The sequence below is a fragment of the Astatotilapia calliptera genome, chromosome 13, assembly GCF_900246225.1.
Source record: "Astatotilapia calliptera chromosome 13, fAstCal1.2, whole genome shotgun sequence".
Lineage (NCBI taxonomy): Eukaryota > Metazoa > Chordata > Actinopteri > Cichliformes > Cichlidae > Astatotilapia > Astatotilapia calliptera.
In genome coordinates this window covers 16,288,641-16,310,689 of record NC_039314.1, presented here as the reverse complement: position 1 = coordinate 16,310,689, position 22,049 = coordinate 16,288,641, and the positions used below count along the sequence as shown (strand labels likewise).

The following is a 22,049-nucleotide window of genomic DNA, read 5'->3' as shown; positions in this document are numbered from 1 at the left end:
AAAATTTGAGTTTTCAAAGTTTCAAGTTGAGCATTTTACATTTTTGACTTATCTTAGAGTATGTTGAAATTCAAATTTATTTGAATAAGTTATTCAAAAATTAGAAATTTCTCAATTTCAAGTTATGAAAGTCAAGATTTTGACATGCTAACCTAAAATTTTGACTTACAGATGACAATTAGTTTGATGATCAATTAGTAAGTCTAGTAAGTCAATATAGGTGTTTTTGTTTGTTTGTTTGCTTTTGCAAACCTTGTGTAGAAGCGTATATTTGATCATGTCACAGGAAAGCTGAAAAGTGATCATACATTTAGAAATGCGGTCTTTCTATTGATGATGATTTAAACGTTTGTCTGTTTGCTTTGTTTTTTCAGACTTTTAAATTATTTTTTTCCTTAATTTTGCACAAACATATTTTATATTCCGTGTCAGTCTAAATGTAATCCCCCTCCTTATTATCCTCAGGTGTTGAAAACTTTACACAGGCTTTGCCATCTCCCTTCATCGCCATCACCATCATCAATTTGTCACGGCTCTCTGCACACAGGTCTTGTCTTTGGACATATCCCCCGTCCTTTCTCACCCTCCACTTAGGTGCTGTATGCGTGTCCTTTTTAGCTACCAGCTTACCCCTGACATACCGGTTCCTCTATTCCTGCCTGCCAGTGAAAGGATCTGTTGTCATCTGTGTATTCCAACCATTATCTTTTGACGTTTCTCTCCCTCCCAATGAAAGACAGTGTGTCTGAAAGCTTAGAGAGATATCTGTGATGCTTGCAGAATGACAGCTCCAGCAGACGGGTTGTATCTTCTTTCATGCTATTTATATGTCATACTTTTTCTTATCAGCTTTGAAGGTTATTACATACAAGAAAATATCACCATTAAATCTGCATCACTATTAAATCTGAGTAAACATGGCTTCTTTTCAACTTTTGTTGATGCCTGCATTTACATATTAGAATTTGTGTCAGTTTGATTAGTGTATCACGGTTTACACACTTCCTCAGATAGTCTGTCTCTTTGTCAAGAATAGACCTACAAGGAGGCCTTTTATGGCAACAGTATGTTAATGCTCAGTTTTTCCTGTCTCATTATAGGTACTTTGTTCTGTACAAGTTGCCACAACTGAAGTTTCTGGACACCAGGAAAGTAACCAAAAGAGAAGGGATGGAGGCACAGGAAAGGGGCGCATTCATGAAAGTGGTCAAGCCTAAGCCGGAAGCTGTAAGTTATGTCTTTTAGTTTAGTTTTTTTACACTGTTTTAAGTAGCAGAACCTCTAAAGAACTGAATGAGTTTGTCACTTTGTTCCCTTTCCTATTCTCTTCCTTTATCCTTCTTTTCTTCCTTTGCGTGCTTGACTGTCACTCATCCTTTACAGAGGTCCTAGAACTGTGGCCCTTTGAAAACAGTCGGTGTCTCCCAAGGCCTAGAGTGTGCATGCGTGTTGCATGTGAGTGTGTGTGATTATGGCCTGACCTGATTTCGTATGCATGAGCCCAGATCAAAGACGACGGGCGGCTGTCCGGCCACACTTGTGTTTCCAAGTGTGACGTGGCTGGAGATTGGAGTGACAGCTCATGTACATGCTGCTCGCAATCACTTAATTATCTCAAGTCAGTGCATTCATTCATCCTTGTCTTGTTTGGGACCCCAATGAATAAATACAGTATAAGAAGGTTTGCCCCTTTTACTTCAATCCCCTCGTCTTGCTCATTTTGTAATGCACTATAAATGATCATCTTTTTTCCACATTTGATTTCCTGTAACTGTAAGATCATGAAATATTTACTGTTGGGATCAGCTTAGCTTTGTCATTTCAATGCTCTGGGGCTCCGACAGTCAGCCTGGGAGGTAAAAATGGATCCAGAGAAGGCATTCGGTGATAAATCAGAAGCATGTGAGTTAATGTCGGGTTTAAAAGTGCACGAGAAAAACAAAATATTTATTGATTCAGACAATGAGCTAAGATAGTGTACTCTTTTAGTGTCAGATCATGCTACTCTTTGTTCTTGATTCTTCATGCAAGTGGCAAGTGAGATAGCAAAACACTAAAATAATTTAACCTCCGTCTGCCATGTTTGGTAGATAGAGAAGAGTGGAATGAAAACACTGCTCATCCACTTTATATAAAAAGAAAATGGGGACCTCTACAATGCTTTTTGGCAGGATAAAGTCACTTTTAAGATTTTATTTACATAGCCTGTCAGTGAAAAAGAAATGTTTGCTTTTGTCGCCACAGCCCTAGATGAAAGGAAAGATAATCACTGATTCGGGCTGACATGATGTGTGTGTTTTTGTGTCTTTGCGTCTTTGAACCTGCTGTATATGATTATTTATTCCCTATGCAAAGTAAAAGGTTACAGCTTTGATGAAAATACGTCTACCGAACATTTCGCATAGTATTTTGTGCGCCTGATCGTACTCTTTTTGTACTATGTACACTTCCCTATTAGCAGTGTTGGGCTGCTAATGAAGAGCATTTTTGCCTGGACATATCCTGAGTGGAGGATGTCACGGCAGCATTTCCATAACATTTGTTTTGAGTTAGATGAGACGTGATGTGTCAACTACCGCAGACTTGATGAGCCATGAGTACCTCCCGGCTTTAATTGTCTGCATCATCAGAGTGATTGTAAGTTGACCGATAGTGCGGGCCACCAATTAGTGAAACGTCTGCAACAGAACAGGAGATTGGGAAGAGATGATGGCGTAATTAGATATTTGTGTTTTCTTTTATGTCTGGTACAGCAGGGTGTTGCTCATAGCACTGGCTCGTGGTACAGTGTCTGCCATTAGATTCATTACAAAGAATGGTAATTAGATGTCTTGCTGTCACTAACACTACCATTCGAGTCTCAATTAGTGCAAGTACTGTGGGGGGGGGGGAAGGACCACGATTGTGATTTAAGACATTTATTTATGAAACTGATTCGGGGGGTTTGGAGGGTGGTGGGGCTCTGTGTTCATTTATTATTTATATGAAACTATATGACAACTATTCTCCATATTGTTAAGAGTAAACTGAAACCTTAATAACAGCAGCAACTGCAGCAGATTTACAGTGATACGTGCCCGCTTTTGACAGCACAAATTTAAGGAAAAGCCCCTTTCGTTCTCACTGCATCACGTACAGTATGTATTGGAATAGTTAATGGGCTGGCTTTGAAAAAGACAGCAGTGAACTTTCGAGACCTCACTTGAGTCATATCAGAGTGGAATATGACCACAATTTAAACTCCTTTTCAGTCATGCCATTTTGGCCTGGCACAGAGGATTGCCACATGTTTCTGATAAAGCAGTTATGGTCTTTAGCACAATATGAACACCATAACTTTTCATACATTCCCAGTGTTTTCCTAAATCACAACCAGACATTAAAGAGCTATTTTTTCGTAAAGAGAGGCAGACACATGCAAAAGCCTGTAATGAGATTTGCAAGTGCGGAATTAGCAAAGGAAAAATGGTGTAGTTTTTAGAAAGGCGTTAAAGAACCAAACGTTTGTTGTGAAGACGCACAGTCAGTCTGACACACAGGAAATAAACTCACATTTGGGCATTTGTTTAATTGTCACTGGGTCATTAAAATGCATTTCTGATTTTAAAGGATAATAAGCAGTTGGGCATGAAATGGAAGCAAAATGACTAAGACTAGATAGAGAAACTGTACAAATACCTGAGGTAAACAATTAAAAAGAAAAAAAGAAAGCAGTAGGGATGATTAGTGTTTTCCCAAAACCTCAACAGTGAGCAGAGTCAGAGTGGAAAAGCCTTGAGCTGTATTTGGGGAAATTGGGCGTGTTGGAATGCAATAATGTGATAATTCTCTTTGAGGACTTAGAGGTCATGGAATGAAATGGCGTCAAACCACGTAGAGCCATTTGGACCGTGCTGGGCTGCTTTTGGAAAATGCATGTGGTACATTTTGGCTCAGTTAGGCCACGCCACTTCCGCGCAGCCCACATTATGCTGTCGAAACCCTTGGGTTAAACTGGCCATGTCTATCAAAACACTGTGACAGCACTTTCTGTTTTCAGATCCCAAGTAGAGCTTTAAAAAGTGCGTAGCGAATTTAACTAGTAGAATAACATTTACTTCTTGCCTGATGTTTAAGAGCGTTTCACAGTGAGTGAAGTAACTCCACGGGCCCCCTTACTGGTAGCTACGTCAGCCAGTATAAATGCTCCTTGGATGTCACTTAGATTTTGCCCGGATGAAGTATTTGACTTGATTTTCTAGCATGAAGACAGTTTTTTTTTTTCTTCCCCCCACATCCTTCTCGGTATAATGTAAAGCAGACTGCATTGCAGGGTGGCTTGAGCCAGCTCCCGGGTCCCATGAGTCTCTGCACACTGGGTAACGGTTCTTCAAGGGAATTGACAATGACAGAGCCAGGAAAGTCCTCAAGTGGATCTTTTCAGTTCAGTTTTTTCTTCCCAAGACACTAACCTGTTTTACTCTGCAGCACACAGTGGTTCATTTTAAGTTTGCGCTGAAGTGAGCAGTTCAAATCTGAGATAGGCTACATCATTTTAGAGCCATGATTGTGCATTATGTGATGCACGATTCTGATTTCGTGTTTTATTTTTTTATTGCATTGCAACTCTGCAAAAAGAGGCAGTATTTTGCTATAGGTCGGTTGTTTAGCTTCCTTAAATGTATGCTGTGAAGAATGTTTCTATGTTCATCTCACTGCTTGAGAGTTATGAGTTCCCCCGAAGCTTTCAAACATAACAAACAGTATGCAATATAGCACTTTGTGAATGTGCCTTCAGTGGGTTTGCTGAATCATTTTACTGAACAAATGTGTCCTTAGAGAAAACTCAAACAATATGGTTCACGACAGGGGGAGGGAATATTACCCAGCAGATTCCCACGGAAGCATGTTTATTACCACTCTTTACCAGAGATGGGCAGTTACAAGTAACGCATTACTGTAATCTGATTACTTTTTCAAGTAACAAATAAAGTAAGGGATTACTATTGCAAAAACGGTAATTAGATTACCGTTACTTTCCCGTAGGCACGCTGCGTTACTGCGTTACTAAAACCGTGATTTTTTTTTTGCGAGAATGTCTCATGACAGTGACGTAAGCGAGTGCGACGTTCGTGACAACAGCTGTGTGCAGATCAACAATGGATAATATATCAGTGCGGGAGAGAGTATGAGCGTGCAGCGTTGGAAGTACTGACCTTGCTTTCAGTTTGATTCCATAAAAAGTGACAAAAACATTAGTGTCCGTTGTGCGTGGGAAGAAAACGTCTTTTTTTTTTTTTTTTTTAAACTTCCGAGCAAGCACCGAGTGCGTTACCACGTAATGGGAAATTCACAGAGAAATTAATTACTTTTGAAAATAAGTAATCAGTAAAGTAACGGGATTACTTTTTGGGGGAAGTAATCAGTAATTAGTTACTGATTACTTTTTTCAAGTAACTTGACCAACACTGCTCTTTACTCTCCGTTTGATTCTCCATGTGCACCAGATATTATACCTAAAGAACCTGGAGTTGACAAATTCCTGCATCGAATGAAGTTGAATGAGGAAAGAACTGCATAGTAGTAGAGGGCAAACTATAATTACACAAACTGCCTCTCTGCCTTATGTTCGCTCAGATGAATTCTCTTACAGACTGTGATTTTCTTGCTTTTGAAGTCTGTTTTCTTTTCCAGCTTACATAATGTCTTATTATCTGTTAATTGCGTCAGACACTCCTTGAGACGCTGCTTTTTAACGATAACGTATCCTAAATCTGAAAGCAGCTGTTTGCAAATGTTTGAGTGTGTTTAGTTCATACGATACACAAAGCACAGTGCTTGCTTTTTGTCGGATACTTCCAGGGTACCACATGTTCGATGCGTGTATCAAACTGACTGAATGGCGTATGCTTCCGTGTGAGCTTTTCTCTGTAGCTGACTGCTGAAATACGTCCAGAGTTTGGACCAGTAGAGCGAGCTCTATCCTGAATGTTCTGGCAGCTTCAACTGAGAGGTCACGCAGGGGTTATAAGCTGGGAAAACAACGGCAATTAGAGGGAGTGACTCACACTGTCCACATAAATCATCCAGGCCCTGCATATCATAAACACACTGTAAAACTTTAAAGCACAATTAATTGTAAGTAAGTGAGCCAATATTGATTTATTGCCTCTTTCAAAGCATAGAGACACGGGGTGCATGACCTGAGTGTCACGTCACTCTCGCAGGCAAAAAATGATCGATGTATTATTCACTTTTTTTGGCTGAACGCAGTGGATAAAAACAAACGTGTGTTTTCCTAAGGGCCTTTATGAGACACTAAAGTGGCCTTATTGCATTAACTGCCTCTCCTTCTGCTGGCATCCGGTGCAGAGAAGGCACGCCTCTGCGGTGAAGCATTTGTTGTCTCGATGTCTCTTGTGTTCAGCGGTGGAGTCTGAGGCTTGTCAGAAAGCAGGCCGAGGCTGGCCAGCAATAATGAGATGTCTCCCTTTTTCTATTTTCATGTTAAGTTTTCATAAAGTTTGACAAATCATGTGATCGGTCATATAACCTTTCCTTTTTTTAAACTTTGAAAGTAAGTCTTGGTTAAGCTTTTATTACTTTAATAATATTAAGTGTCTGGGATTGGCAAGCTACGTAACCTGTTGTCTGAACATACTTTTCCAATGAAATCCTTCATAAGGCTTTGGGAAGGACAGAGTTTTTATTGTAACTCTGCTGATTTCAAATTTCCTTTTAAATGTAGAAATGTGCCGGGGAAAACCCCACTTTTTCCTTCCAATATCACTGATCACTTACTTTATCATTTTTGGACATGTTTGAGGTTTTTCTCATATGAAAATGTGCCTCTTAAAACAATGTCTTTTTTTTCATTGCATGTAATAGGGCTGCAAATCTCTACAAACCCTGTACACGCACTGTAACAACAATATCATTCCACTAAGGCTTCTCTTCAATTACACTTCTTATCAAATGATGGTTTTTAGCTATTGCATCGTACAGCATCCCAGTGCGTTGGCCTATCAGTTCAGTCAGAGATAATCCTCCCTGTTGGTCTCTTTGGTGACAGAAAGATGCTGCAAGTGTAATAAGAGACAGTTGGCTTAGTGTTTTCGGAGCTCGGAGGGAAAAAAATCCATCTTTCTTCCTCTTCTCCTGCCCCACCGGGTGCTTCTGCAAAACTCCAATAAACTTTAATTCTTTCAAAGAGATCTGTTATTAGTTTGCTTGTCTCTTTTAGTTGAGGTTGACTGTACACATTAATCACTGTTTCAGCACTTTATAGTTTACTTTGAACTTGATTATCACGTGCCCCTGCTGAAGGCAGTTTTGGTTAAACTTACTTTCTGATTTTTATTTTTATGAGACAAGTCAAGTGATGTTGTTGTTGTTGTTTATGGCTTTCAGATGTTAATTATTTGTTATTTATAAAGTTAAATTTACTTTAGAGCTTTGAAGCTCTGCTGGATGATGCAGGGAAAGTCCATACAAAGCGAGACAGAATAATTATTTTCCTGTATTGCCAAGAATTGGGAGAAGTTATATTACGATCGCATGAGGTAGGGTGAGGGTTAGTGTCAGGGTCAGGGTCGTCAGCACCTAGACCTCAGAGGGCTGAGATGAAAAACATGGTGCTTAGAACTCTTCCCTCTCTCCCCCAGTGCGCTGGATCACTCGAGCTTTAATCCATTATGCCAGTTGTCTCTGTTTTTCAGTGCGGTGTTAATGGAGATGGAGTCATCTTTCAGCAACAGTGACTTTCATGAGCCGGCAACAGAGGACAGAGCCAGAACTGAAAGTCCCTCCACTGAAGTTTGTGCTTACACAGGCCTTCTTTGTGGTTTTTAGAGCTTGTCAGACATGTCAAGCACAGGCTAGAAAAAGTATATTGTTTCCAGGCACTTGGATTCCTTTCCCCCTGACATCTGCCACTCTGCCGAGATGATAAATTCTTGCCTCATTAAGCGTGGGTGTGGGATTACAGACTGACAACACATTAATCACTGGGCTGGGTGGCAGCAGCCCCGCACCAGCTACAGGCATTGTTAACCAAACTTTTCTAATGTGTCACTCTCCTCCTTGACAGCCCATAATCAATCATCCTGATTGGCAGGGCTGATAGATTACACTATTTATACTTTGTGTAATGAAAGCTAGCGTTTCCACCTACTGTCATTGTCGAGACGATGATAGGCCACCTCGTCCGGCTCAATGGGAACACATACAAAAAAGAAACGGAGAGAAAAGAGCGGGTGGGCAGACCTTGGCGTGCATTGTGAACTTTCAAAGAGACACTGTTGAGTTCCAGGGTGGGTGGGTGCATGGGTGGTGTGATGTTTGAGGGGGGTATTCTGTGTGTCCGTATTGTTCACTCTACACAGTATAGCTTAAAGGAAGTCTTCGCACCATCACCGAGTTATTGTCACGTTTGTCGTTATCAGCGGAAGGCCATGCTCTCACAGGTAAAACTATGTGAGAGCACTTTGTCTGTGTGAGATTAACTTTCCCTGTGACCCCATTGGCGAGGTGAGTTTTTGTTGTCAGAGCGTCTTTTCTGGCAGAAAGTGAATAATTTACACATGTATAACAACAAAATGACAGGACACCATATACGGTATCTGTGTGCTTGTTAGTGTGCACGGGTCAGCAGGACAAAGGATAATGGATTTCCCTGTTTCCTTGCTAAGAGCGTTAGCGCTATGTTACAGTGCTTTACAACCCCCCAGCACAGTTTTTTTTGTCTTTTCTTGTTTTTTGCATGGGAACTGGATGAAATGACACACGGCTGGTAGCCTTCAAACATAATAAGGTTAGATTTCTTTTTGTTCATTTCAGCCGTATGTCTTTGTCTGATATTAGAGATGTCCTCAGCGCACAGAGTGAGGATATTGAATATGATCTCTTACAGTAGTTGAGAGGGTGCCAAGCTTTTTGAGGAGGGGAAAAGGGTCCATCGTGTTTTTGACAGGCAGTAAATCTGAGGCTGTTTTTTTTTTTTTTTTTTTTTTTTTTTTTAAGCGATGGCGTGCTGTCATGAAATTAGTTAACTAGACCATATTATGGAGAGCCAGGTAATTTACCCTCAGAGATGCAATCGCAGATAACTAGCAGGAGGCCGCATCCCTGACCTGACATTGCTTTGTGTATAATGCAAAATCTAGTGACATGCTCAATGGGTTCTGTCAGCTGCAGGATTGAATTCTCTGCCTACTGCGTCTCAGTTTGGAGCACGCTGGTCAATTATTTCTGAGGCTGTCAGTGCATAGGGAGACACTGTTATTTAGTATGTGTTAACTTGGCATCATTAAGACACTCAGCTGACAGACAATAGCACACCTGAATGTTATTTATTTTGATTCCCGACAGGGGTAACCTTCAAACGCGTTGACCTCCTCCAATTTTGCGTTTTGTGAAATCCCACTCGGTCCATTAGAAACGGGAGCTGTCGAGACAGTAGGGAATCAAATGACCACAAGTCGTCTAATCTAACGCAGTAATGTGCAGGAGAAGCTTCCATTTGTTTGGACAGATTGCTCTGATCACATGGTGGCAGTTGAGTGCCTGTATCCACGCTTCTGCACCAGACGTTGTTGTCCACACAAAAACTTAAAAGCACACACTGAAATGTCATATTATCATAGATCCACGTTTCAGCTCACAAGTGCTCAGGAATAGATGCGGCGGTTTTGCGTCGCGTGTTTCTTTTTAAGTGGTCCTTAGGCAGTAATGTGTTCTAACTTTGCTAGTTTTTTTTAAAAAATAATAATGTCTATAAATAACAACTCATTGGTATTTAAAGATTATAAAACACAGGGATTGAAATGTACATCCACCACGTTTCACTTAAAATCTTAAGGGTGTTTTTTTCCCAGTTGATGAAGTGAAACAGTTTAAAGTTTGAACTCCAGAATTACCAGGCTTCCATGCTTTGCCTGTACACATACACATCTTCCAACACCTCCACCACCAACCATCCAGCACTGGTGATGAATAGGAAACCTGATCGAGCAAAGCCTCAGCATCACCTCTGTACAGCAGGATGACATGATTAGGAGGTGACAGCTTCTGTAACAACATCTCTGCATTTATCTTTCTCTGCTCTCTCTCTCTCTGTCTTTCACTCTGTGTCACTCTCCCTCTCTCACTCGTTCTCTCTCTCTGTCTCTTTCCTCTCAACAAGTCAGACTACTCTATAATTAATGTCCCTGAGGGCTATCCGCAGGTCAGGTAAGGGGGGGTGCTGTTGAGACAGGTAGTCTTGACACCTCCAGCTTTGTAGCTTCTGCATGCAGGCGGGTAGGTGGCTGAGAAGGGGTAGGAGAGGCCACTGATGAGGGCTGGAGCATGTTTAGGTTGGAAGCTAAGGCGGGAGGAACACTGCAGGTTGAAGGAAGGAGGCCCAAGTGTGCAACCTTTTCACCTGAGAGACAAAAAGGTTGGTTTCACAGGATTAACCAGTCAAATCTGGCGCATTAAAGGCTTAGCTCATCGGGAGCTTCACATTTGACTGACGGGGAGATCCCACACGTGTTTAAACTAAGAAAGGTGCTTTGAAATGGGATAAAATTTTGAGGAGTGATTTAAAGAAAACTTTGTTTTAAAGAAACCTGAGCTTGTGAAATCCTCAACTAGTCAAAAGTTCCCCTAACACTTTCATTCTTTGTGGTGCTTGTGTGCTGCTTACAGGTTGTTTAGCACTTCTGGTTGTATAGAAGTTTAAAGTGAGCCCCTTTACCACTCCACTCTTATGTGTCTTTACAACATTCACACAGTCTCCCTCTCTGCATTTCACAAACACGGCAGCCGCCCTTTTCCCCGACAATCACTCTCTGAATAGCCACTTATGCCTGTGATTTCCATTGGTGAAGAGGCATTTTTTTTCTTTTTCCTTCTCAAGTTTTGAATAGAAGCAGAAAAATGGAAAAGAGGAGCGGGGGTGATGAGCAGGGTGATGGGAGAATTGGACAAAGGAAATTAAGTTGAGACAGCGGAGGAGAGGGAGCCATGCTTGCGGAAATATGTAAAACACCGTGGGGTTGTCCAGGGTGCACTATAGAGGTCACTGCGAGGGCAAAGGGGTCAAGTGACACTCAAACAGCATTTTTGTGTCATTATGGGAGTGCCGGAAAAGGCTGTGAATAGATTGGCATAGGGTTACAGGGCACTGATGGACAGTGAAGTGGGTGAAGGACCTTAATGCCACGATGTTTTAGTGGCACTCATCCACAAAGAATTTGTCGTCTTCCTTCGGTTGTGTTTTTGTCGTGAGAGCTTAGCAAAGGTACAAACTTCTATTTTCTGAAACCTGATTAAAGTACAAGATCTATCACGCTTTACGTCCTAAAAAGACAGTATTAAGCCCCTAATTTTATCAGCCGGGCATTTTTTGTTAATTTTCAGTGTCAAATTATTTTCATCTCTCTGTGTTTATCAAAGGAGATGTAACCTCTGACAGCTTCATTCGCTTTCTATTTGCAGTTGGTGCTCTGTTACGAGCTGACAGATTTGTGATGTCTGACTTCTGCTGTACTGTACCATACTTAAGAAACTGAACCAGAGCCAATGAGCTGTAAGATATCCTGTGAGATCTAATGCAAGTTGTGATTGGTAACGCATTTTATTTTACCAACTTCTCCAGGCAGTGTAGAACAAAGGTTTGTCGTTTCATCAAGTCTGATTAAGTGAACACAGGAAATACTGCGCTGTAGTAGTGGGTGGCAAACAGAGCCATTTTGACAGGCAGCAGAGCTCTATTTCTCCTTATTACTGTTTGTTTGTCTTTCTTTCACCTCACGGTTATAAACAGGTCCCACGAGTGCCAGAGATGTCCACGGCCAAACTGACAGTATTGACCTTGTAGCACCAACTCATTTTGTCCCATTCTGTACGATCTGTCTGTTATCTTGTTAAGACCTACAACTGTAACCCGCAGCCTAAGACATTTAATATATGATATAATGATACTTATCCCTGGGGATCACCTGATATGCTGTTTCCATGCAGGAGGGAGATGGATAGGGCACAGCGGGCATCACTTCCTTGCGTTTTGCTTGCCAACTGGCAGAGTCCGCCACCAGACATGTTCGGGGGTAATCCGAGAGGTGGGCTGAGCTGCGGCAGCTATGACTTTCATCACACCTGTGCTAAAAGCCCAGAGAGGAGCAGCTTGCCCATTCTACCTACTACCCCCCCTCCCCGGTAAGGGAATATTGCGACTGCAGCAGATCAGATGGGCTCACATCCTGTCAGACTCATCAGATTTCAGGACAACTGAGTGCTTTTGTCAGCTGAATTCCAGACATCTTCTTCCTTTCTTCGCAGAAGGGTTTTTCAAAGATAATGTGTCTCAGGACTTGACCCCCCTCAAAACAATAGCATCATTGATACCGTGATGACTCTAACTAATGCTAATGGTGTACGGTACATAATTCATGAGATGTCAGTTTGATCAAAATATGAAGTCCTTAGCCTACAATCTATACCAAACCAGCAGGGCAGAAAGAGGGAGACAACAAGTCTGATGCTCCTTTCATGATGTCTCAGCTCGTCCTCTTATCTATTGCAGCTTGTCTCTCAGTGCCCTCTGTCATAGATGTCATTCTTCCGTGACACCTGTCTGCCCTCGCTTCTTGTCTCACTGTCCCATCTCCTTCTCTGTGGGGTGGAACTGTTTGTTTTCGGAGGTTTGTTTATAGGGGAAGGAATACACCGCTGCTCCAGGCCCCCGTCTAGTCTTTCAGCTCATCACACAAAACATGACAGCCCTCTTTCTCTTTGGTGCTGAGATGAGCCGTTTCTCCCGTCCCCATAGGGAGTCAAAATTTTTCAGTTTTGCTCCCTCCTTCTTCAACTTCACTCGAACACAGCCGATCGATATTGTGTGAGTGAGCGAATGCTACCTGCTTTGGGCCGTCTGCACAAACATTGTGTAATTTGGCAAGTGATGTGGTTTGAGGTTATATACCAGTATATTTCAAAAGGAATGAATGTTTCACTGAATGCACGTATTTCTAAGTAGTTTTTTTTTTTTCCACACACAAGCTGTCCTTGAATGGAAATTCAGTATCAACTCAATCGGGCTTTTTCAGATTCGTTTCAAGGCAAAAAATGTACAAACTCCATTAAAAAAAAAGAAACAATCTAGTGGCACAAAAATCCCAAATCATTAAATACTTATTTTCTATCATTTTTTTTGTTCATTAACACTCCGCAATGCCAACGTAATCGGTTCCATTTGGACACAGCAAGTTGTAATTACGGCAATAAAATTAGGTCTTTATTCTGGTAAACATGAGCAGTGAAAAGACTATGATTGGCCTGTAAATGGGAATGATGTGAAATCAGTCACTGACAACTTGTAGCTTGTAATTATACTGTTTTCCTGACACACTGTGTAATTATGTTGTTTACTTTAGCAGTGATCTGTTAAACACTTAAGTGTTCCCATTTGTAATATCTGTGAATTTGGTACATTGAAAATGCAGTTCAAGTGTATTTTTTGTTGTCACGGCCGACTCTCACAACCATCGGCCTGAAACCAAGTTACACTTTTAGATGGGGGGGGGGGGGTCTGAGGCTCATGGAAAAGTGTTAATAGAAATAATCATACTGGGTGGCCTACCACTGGCCATCAAAGGCCTTCAGTGCTCCACCCAGCAGGCTGGCTCCCAGTTTCACTCTTTTTTTAGTGCCTTATTACATTTTTTCATGCTTTTCTGTGTAATTTAGCTTTCTCTTCAGAGCATATCAGTACATCAGATAACCCCAAGGTGTAACAGTAAATCCTTGAGTTCACACACATACTCAGGAGTTGTGTTTGTCTTGCTGGTGTGCGCAAGTTGTGTTTCTTTTTCTTTTTTTGTCTTTATAGCATGGAGTTAAGACTGAATCAGCTGTTCACACAGGCTCTCACATTGCACACACACAGGCACGATACTCTGGCTTGTACAAAGGCGCAGTTGCACAGTAGCAAACACACACATTTCTTTCTTTTTTTTTTTTTGCACACAAAAACACTCACACACCTAAAGAGGGGGCTGTGCCTCCGGGGGCCACGTCAGTTACCTGCTGACACACAGGCTAGTGATTGATGAGACGCCGGGGGCGCTGGAGTAGACTTTGTCAGCTGCTCATAATTTATACATCTTATCTCCATCAGAAGAAAAGACAGAATGCCGCGTTGTGTATATGGAGATGAAAACACTGGGCTTGTTTAGGCAGCGGTGACAGGGTAGCTGCTAGCTGTTAGCCGTGGCGCAGAGTGAAAACTCAGATTGCTATCTGTTAGCTTTCTCACCAAGTCCCTCTGTGGCCAGAGCCTTCACTCTTTACCTGTGATGAATCCTCTGTCTGTCAGTCATTTCCACTCACTTTCATTGCCTCTTTCCCGCTCTCTCTCATGTTTCCTCCCTCTTTGTGTCTCTCTCTGTCTCGCTCTCTCGTGTCTCTATTTCTCTGCTGTGACCCTTTCTCTTTTTTCTCGTCTCGCTCCTATGTCTATCTCCTGTCACATTCTCAGGCCAGACAGGTCCAAGCCTCTGCTGAAAGCTGCTGGCTCGTCCTCAGTCCACTCACAGGGCGAAGGTCAGGACAGAGGCATGGCTTGAGTTACAGAATAATTAGCTGTGTCGGTGTCATGTTGAAATCAGTGTTCAGACGGTGTTATTTAGTACCGTGCAGCTCTGAGTCTGTTTGTTCTTGTTTAAAATCCTGTGCGTACAGTTAGGCAACTAGCGAGGGTGGTTATTCTCAGACTGTGGTTGATTTATTTTACTCCACTATAATTCATTAGAAAAACGGTACTTTTTATGCTTTTTAGCAGTGAATTATTTTATTTTAGAAAATCTAAACCACGTACAAATCAAGTTATTAAAAATATATATTGTTGCCATGACATCGATGATTTAGAAATATTTCAATGATGGCGTATAAATAGCACTACTCTTTCTTTTTTTAATCAGGATATTTTAAATTATACTTAATAGAGTATTTTCTTTTATCATTATTATAATGCAACTTTTACCCAGGTAAAAGACATTAGTACTTTTTCTACTATTATTTTTTAAACCTTGAATTTCTTTGTTTGTCCCACAACAGTCTGTAACTTAATGAATGATTAAAGGACTTCTTTCCCAGAAGAACAGAGGCGCACACTGTCTCGCTGCTTAAAACAAATGCAGTGTCTCATTGATTTTCGATTTTGTCATTTCAGGTATTGTAGTTCTTATTTTTGTTTTGCTCAAGTTCAAGCCAAAAAGGAAATAAATAAATAAATATATATATATCTCACTGATCGTGCGTAGAGCTTCTTGCTAGTAAACGAATCTGACTTTTGTTGCCCTGTACACTCAGCGTTTGATATTGCCTTCCTGAATGTGAAAAGAAAGTTTATCAACCCAAAGAACTTTGCCTTACTCTCCTCCATTTGTATTTTAGCATGCTTTGTTCTTTCAAATTGCATTCAGATGTTTTTTTTAAGAGTGTCAGTTAACTACTACACCAGCAAAACAACTTTGATTCCATAACCCCTTCCCACTATTGATCTTGCCTTGTAGATAAAAGGCTGCTCTCTCTGAAATCATGCATTTTTCATTGTGGTATCAATGGCAGCCTTTGCATTTGGCATCACACTTAGCTTAAAGCTATACTCACAAATGCTGTCTGTTTTGCTGTATTGATTCAGGGGGTTTGCATCTTGTATATTTGAGATATCAGTCCCCTGGTGTCATTTTACTTTATCTTTGAGCAGCCTGATAGCTGTAAAAAAGCCCAAAAGAATCAAGCAAATTAGCCTAATTAGTGTTTTTTGGTGTATATTAACATTGTGCTTTGCGTGAAATTATCAGGCTGAAGCATTTAACTAAAAAATGCTTTTATTAAAAACAGTGTTTGTGGTACTTCACATCCCCATGACGGCTCAGGCTTCTGCAGGTGCTTGAACTGTTTGAACACTTATGTGTGCATTATTTATTATTTTTTTCCCAGGATTACACTCACAGTAAATGCAATGAAATTTTACCATAAGAATATTTTCATGCTATTCTTGTAAAATGCTGATCCCACATCGGTGCTAAACGTATACCTTGAAGGAAAAATAAAATTGAAAATAGAGGTCCAGTGCTACCTTCCTATACCAAATAGCAGTTCACATTGTAGTGATGCTGATGCTTGTCAGGTGTTAAACAACACTTTCGACCAAGGACAGACAAATGAGAGAGTCCTCCTCTCTAATAGAATCTAAAAAGATGAAAAATATAGTGCAGGAGGCAGGAAGGACTAGTCAAAGAGGTGACCATCAGCATCTCAGCGGTGTGGTTTGGCAGCCTCCAGCCTGCCATGGTGTAATTGGAGAGAAAACATATATGGGAGCAAATAACCCCCTGTCAGGGGCATTAAAGGGAGATGTTGTGACGACTGAGAGCCCTGCTAGCTGAGCACAGCAAAGTGGAGGGGAAGAATAAGGCCCATCAAATGGAAAAAAAAAAACTTGCTTGAAGCAGCAGTACATCCAAATATTCAAGATAATTGTTGACCGGTGGTGCAATACGGCGTCCATGTTTGTTTGTGGATCGTTCCCTCAAGAGGAAAAAAATATATAAATAGATATTTGTCAGTATTGTCACTGCTATTTTCCATTCATCCATCCACTCCATGCTTTGATTGATTTGATACGTCTGCTTTGATGAGTGCAATTTGAAAATGGCAACGGGTCACATTTATAGCAGAAGTGCTCAGCCCGTATTACTGTGAAGTGACACGAAGGTAGATGATTGAAACGGGGAGGAAATGTGAGTCGCTGTCAAAACTTCGAACTGAAAGGTGGAAGGGAAACACGCAGACAAAGTGGGAATTCAAACAGATCGATGGTGTTAGTGTGCGAAGAGGTGCAGGATCAACAGACTGAGTATTTCTGTTAGGCAACAGTTTGTTTTCCTGTATTATAACAAGCATTTGCCTACAATGTCAGCCTGTCGAACTCTAAACATAATATAATAAGCACAGATGTTTGGCCTTTCATGTGGACTTGAGGGTTGTGCGTTGGTGCCAATGAAACACTGGGGGTGGAAAGTACTTCTTACCAAAAGAAATTAGATTTTGGCCCGACTTAGTCAAAAATCCTAACTCCTTAAATGTTAAGGGCTCTCTGTCGTGCTCTTTTTCCTCTTTTCTCCCACGTCTGTACTTCATAATCATCATAAAAGAATTTGCGTGCCTCTTCTGAACCTCCCGTGCGTTTGGAACCTGTCTGACCTCGCCATTCAACCGAGCGTGTCAAAATGTTAATGAGGATTCCCCAAAAGCGCTTCGAGGTTAAATAAAGTCATCATAAGCTGTCGGTCGAAATTCAGTAATTTATTTACTTGGCATGTTTCCACTTTCCCTGCCACTCTGCCTCAGTTCTTGTTTCTATCCAGCGACAGGGCTTGTCTTGTTGGGTTTTGTTTAATTTTTTTTTTTTTTTTTAATGTGTGTGCGCGCAGGCAGCTGTGCAGGCAGCTTTTGTCTGTGTGTGAGATTGCTGCTTTAGCTCTGTGGCCCCTCTCATTAATCATTTGGTCAGACTATTTATAATGTGGCAGCCACACCGCCACCTCGGTTGCCATTGGCTTTTGTCAACGTGGCACTGTGTTTTGTGGCAGGAGGAAACCTAATTATTAACTGTTAAGATGGCAGCCAGCAGTAAAGACGGTAAAGGACCATGTCAACACAGCTGCTTGACAATCAAGCTAGAGTGATGGCCCACTGAGCGGTCATGGACCAACACCAGCACACTGTGTGGCTCAGTCCCAGTTTTCATGAGCTTAAATATATGTGTTTATTTTCTTTTAGTTTATTTTTTTGTATAGTGCTGTATTTTGCAATTTTTTTTTAAACATTTTTAAGCTGATTTTTTTAATTAATGATGATGAGTTTTGCACATCATGCACCTCACACACTGAATGCACTGACTAAATTTTGCCCAGTTGGAAAGGACTTACTATGCATGAACATCCACAACCATCAGCTATAAACGCACACTTGTTTGATCAGGTAATTGTATTTCTGATAAAGTTTTGAAAAAAATTACCATTTCTGTGTAAAAAGGTTTCCTGACTGAAACCTGGCGAGTTCTTCTTATTAATCATTTGTGTTCATGCTGCAAATGTCAAACTAGCACAAATGATTAAATCATTCCCTGATTTGCTAAACAATCCCATATCTTGCAAAATCCAGGGAAGATTGAGCTGGCCCTGGACTTGAAGTGTCAAAAGAATATAATATCTTTCTGTGGTGAAGAGAAAAAAAAAAAGAATTAGTGAAATCCTCCTGGAGAATGACAGTCTTTGTTATTTGTCTTCTGACTCCTTAGCAGACAGCTATCATGAAAAAAGAGAACTCACTGTGCACCACCGAGAGAAGAAAAATATGTGAGTCAGACTTTCCCCTCCTCCTTCCTTTCCCCAAAGCTTGAGATCCCCCTTCCAAAAATGAAAAGGATCAAGTTGCTGTCACTGTCACTGCACAAACATAAACTTTTCTGGCACCTAATAAATAGGCAGTGTGGCATTGTTCTCAAAGCCAGACAGGTGTGTCTGCCTCAGTGATGATGGATTCCATTATTCTGTATGGAAAGCCTGTTGGCTTTCTTGTCATATGTTGTCACACATCTCTCTCCTGAGAGAGAAAGGTTTGAAAGATGGCCAAAAGTAATTACACAGACGCTTCCCTGATGCTGCTGCCATGTGTTTTCTCCTGCTCATCACCACCAAAGGTAGAAAAAAAATTCTGTTACCCACAGCTATATTTCACGGGGAGATGGGGAGTACAGACATGTTGGTGCTATGGTGCTCTCCTGGTTGTGGTGATTGCTAGCTCATTAACCCGTCACCTTTGTTTTTCCTAGCTATGAACACTAGCTTTGGGAAAGGGCCCTGGGCACTTTTACTCATCACTAAGGTGGAGTAGTACGCCCCGATCTGGGTGTGTGGTGATGACATTATTTGCACCTGAATGGCAGGTACATCAACATCTCCTTGTAAACGTTTCAAAAGCGAGACAGTGGAAACTTTGTTCTCCTCACAGCCCACTTGGGTTGCTGACAGCTTGCTGATTGATATTATCATTCTTAATGTCAGTAAATAGAGGCATGCCTGATAAAGAATCGGTTTCCTCTTGGTGCTGGAGAGCTCATTTATCTTTCTGCAGCTCACCCTAGCATATGCTGAAATTGGAGCCGGAAGTACCCTTCTATTTCAGTCAGAAAGTGATGTGTGTGTGTATGTGTTTTTTCCCTCCGTGCCATCTCCTAATCTCGCCTCCCTGTCTCACTTTCTCTCCTTGTCTCGGTCCCGCTGGTTATTTTGATTCTGAATTAGTGAGACTTAACTGGGAGGGAAGATCTTAGAAGAGCTTAAGTCAGTTGTAATATGTTAGGACAACTCTTGATTAGATTCTGTCAGACTGAGGTCTCTCTGTCTCTCTCCTGTTCCAGTCTCCCCATCCCAGAACACTAGCTTAACAATAAGCAGATATCGAGCCGCTCAAGGGCCCTTCCATGAATTTGTTACCAAAATAAGGCCCTTGTTAGACTGATACTTCGTCAGAGAGAGCCTCCATTATCTAATTGTGCCTTTTGTATAGTATGTTTTTCTTTTACGAGTTAGCCCCTGAAGAAGAAACGGTGTATAAAATCTGCAGACAAGCCCTTCTAGAACTGCACAGTGGTCACAAAAGGTCCTACAGATATCATATTGAAAAGGTTAAACACTGACAGTGAACAACCCTAACATGGTGGGTACACAACCTCCAGTGAACAGTAACAAATGATGGCATTTGAAAAAAGGAAAAAAAGGCACATGGAAAAGCTATTTTTTTTCCTTTTTTCTGTCAGCAGCGAATAGGTTACACCACCGTATATCGTGGTCACGCTGCTCAGAAAATTAAACACGCAAAAACATATCTGAGTGTTTGACTATAACAATGCAATTCAAAGCACCGATCTGCATGGTTTTTTTTTTCTCCCCTCCCCACTCCAGTCCCCCCCCCCTCCACACACACACACACACACACACACACACACACACACACACACACAGCTATTATGTTGACAGATCGCGCTGATATCCACTGAGCTGGTGATAGATACGTCATATCTTGGGGAGAAATAGGTTTGTCCTCAGCAGGTGAATATGCGGCTCACTCATCCTCCAAGTGGAGAGACACGCATGACACTTTTCGACACTCTCTCTCTGATAGCACTTTGGCATGCAGGCAGAATCAAAGGGGGCATCTTTCACATGCAATTAGAGCGGAAAATAAAGACGATGAAGCGCGGTGTACAAAGGGAAGCTGGGGATCAGAAGGCTGTAATGAAAGGTGATTAGAAGTAGAGGCCCCAGCCAATAAGCTGCAAAGAGCTGGGGAAATAAACTCATCCTGTTAGGGATCTTTGTTGAGGACACTATTAGGCATTATCAAAGCTGATAATGACAGACAGCCACTGGCAGACAGAGATGACTATGCTAGACTATCCTAGATGTAGAGCTGGGCGATATGAGATTTTTTCATATCACGATATGTTTTTTTCATTTCAGGCGATAACGATATCTATCACGATATAAGCCAAATAACTATATTTGTAAGATTTAAATGTGCCGTTGCTCACAAGTAAAATGTGAAATAATCAGCAGCTTGTTTTTAAATATTTATTTCCCATAATAAGTTCAACAGGGTAGATGTACTTAAGGAACATGAGACTTTTTCAGATAAATAAAGGCAAATATTGCAAACTACACAAAAGGCAGCCGCTAAAGCGTTTAAGTTTCAAAATAGAACAAACGAAACAGACTAAATTGTCAATTCCACTTAGAAACAAAATATTAATTCTAAAAATAAATCTTAGTTTGTTTTACAGAAGAACAGACAAAACTGACTAACTTTTGTCAATATCAAATAAACTGAGCACTAAAAGGAAATTCTCAATCTCTCCTTGTTGTATAGCTGAGCTTTTCAAACAGTTTTAACAGTTACTTTAGTCTGACAAAAGCCGAATGACGAATTAGCGCTTCCAGTCAGAGACTCAGGCTACGTCCACACGTACACGGGTATTTTTGAAAACTGAGATTTTCCGTTTTCGTTTTAAAAAATAATCCCGTCCACACATAAAGGCAGAAATGAAGGAAAACGCTGCTATGAACATGCCAAAGCAGCAGGTGGCGCTAGATTCCTAACCGTGCCGAAATGTTGGCCAATCAGAAGTCTAGAAGCCTCGGTGGGAAAAAGTAAACAAAGCTGGGGCATAGAAGCAGAACCGAGTTGTATGTGTGGAGGGACAGTAACTGTGTATATATGTAAGCATTTAAACACTGCAGAGAGTAGAATTAACAGTAACAGTATTGTAGAAATTCATTTCACCGAAACAATAACGTGGCGCACAGTGTGACGCATACACCAGTTTATTGTATTTCCAGACTTGCTTTCGGCACAATTTACAGTGCATGCTACTCTATTTTTTGTCAGACTTGAAATAGCCGAAATACCTTCACACTACGGAACTTCTTTGGCTCTTCCGTTCGACAATCTCTCCGGCATTGGAACCATCATCTTTTTTCTCTTCGGTCACGCTCGGTTGATTTTTCTAGTCGGCACACTCATTTCCTCCATTACCCGCTGGCTACTTCCCAAACAAACACACGTGCGGCTTGGCACTTGTGCTGTACCTAACAAGCCACGCGACGTGACGCTGCGGCTGTGATTGGTTCGGCTCTGCGTTACTTAATTTGGATTGGCTGACCTTTTTTTTTTTTTTCTTTGAGGACAAGAGCGGCGAGGTCTATCGCGATAGCTTAATTTCTCTATCGAGTAAAAGTTATATCGCGATACATATCGTTATCGTTCTATCGCCCAGCTCTACCTAGATGATAACAAGTAATAAATCAAACCTCATTTTTGAGTGTGGAAGATGTGAACGTCATCTGCCTGAATGTACATGCGTAGTCCACTTGGTTACAAAAAACTGGCTGATAATGAAATTTATGTCACTGGGACCCAAGCATGCCAGTATAAGATCTGAGTCTACATGAAAGGCA

The 22,049-nt window shown here is 41.3% G+C and overlaps 1 protein-coding gene across 2 annotated transcripts in view; it reads left to right on the top strand.

Annotated features, from left to right (window-relative positions):
• lrmda (leucine rich melanocyte differentiation associated) overlaps positions 1-22,049 on the top strand; it is a 212,056-nt gene that overhangs the window by 141,031 nt on the left and 48,976 nt on the right. For both annotated transcript variants that reach the window (XM_026190901.1, XM_026190903.1), the window contains exon 5: positions 1,101-1,227. In XM_026190901.1, the coding sequence (XP_026046686.1) occupies positions 1,101-1,227 (127 nt within the window). The remainder of the gene's footprint in view (positions 1-1,100; positions 1,228-22,049) is intronic.